At 37.6% G+C, this 968-nt stretch overlaps 1 protein-coding gene across 1 annotated transcript in view; it reads right to left on the reverse strand.

Annotated features, from left to right (window-relative positions):
- Window positions 1-100: 100 nt before the first annotated feature.
- LOC107577673 (isotocin receptor-like) overlaps window positions 101-968 on the reverse strand; it is a gene marked incomplete at its 5' end in the record, with an annotated part of 2,789 nt that continues 1,921 nt past the window's right edge. The window contains one exon of the mRNA XM_016263721.1: window positions 101-602. Within this exon, the coding sequence (XP_016119207.1) occupies window positions 376-602 (227 nt within the window). The remainder of the gene's footprint in view (window positions 603-968) is intronic.

The following is a 968-nucleotide window of genomic DNA, read 5'->3' on the forward strand; positions in this document are numbered from 1 at the left end:
CTAAATTTCTCCAAATCTGTTTCAATGAAGAAACAAACTCATCTATATCTTGAATGACCTGAAGGTGTGTACATTTTCAGCAAATTTTATTGTTGGGTGAACTGTCCCTTTGAGCATACACATGTAAATGACTTCCACGACCCTACAGAGAAAAAGTGGTTTGGAGAATAGATGGATGCAAATAACTCCTGTATTAAAGACAGCCTATGTAAAGATACACATTTTAGGCTGAAGAGGACCAGAGATTATACATGGCTAATGTAGCTCAGATCTGCACCACACCGGTAAAAATCATATGAAATGATTCCTTAGCTTATGTTATGTTATGGTTCTGTCCATGACGGTAATACGAACTGCATGTATTCCAACTTTCTCTCATTTAGTAGAGGACTGTGTCACACTCTTCTGGCTGCTGGTGTTCCTCATTGCACCCATGCCTGAAGGGCTCTTAGATCTCCATTGCCTCTTACAGCCGCAGTGTGATGCCATAAGACAGCGCTGCATGAGATCCTGGAACAGATGACCAGCGAAAAACATGTAGATCCAGGGGTTACAGCAGCTGTTGAGACTGGCCAGAAGCATCGCAATAATGAACGCCATAGCTATTAGAGACAAGACATAAAAAAGTTAGTGACATACAAGTGATTATTAAATACGATGATTATGCATCTATGCACTTTCCACACTATGCTGATAGACAGACAGAAAATGTGAAAATTGGTTCATTTTGCAGTTTGAAACCATGGTCACTATGACCTGTCATTAGGGAAAAGAGTTGCCTGCACAGAAAAAAATAACATCACCGATTGTAAAAGACATAAGCATCAGTAAGAAATGATAAAATGTTCATTTTTGGATGAACTGCTTGATGAAAGATTTTAATATCTAGTTTGATCTCTATTGTCCATTCAATGCCTTATTGCTGAAACTCAATTATTTTGAATCTGATTATTTAAAAAAAAAAAAAA

This window comes from Sinocyclocheilus grahami, unplaced genomic scaffold, assembly GCF_001515645.1.
Source record: "Sinocyclocheilus grahami isolate Dianchi unplaced genomic scaffold, SAMN03320097.WGS_v1.1 scaffold6832.1, whole genome shotgun sequence".
Lineage (NCBI taxonomy): Eukaryota > Metazoa > Chordata > Actinopteri > Cypriniformes > Cyprinidae > Sinocyclocheilus > Sinocyclocheilus grahami.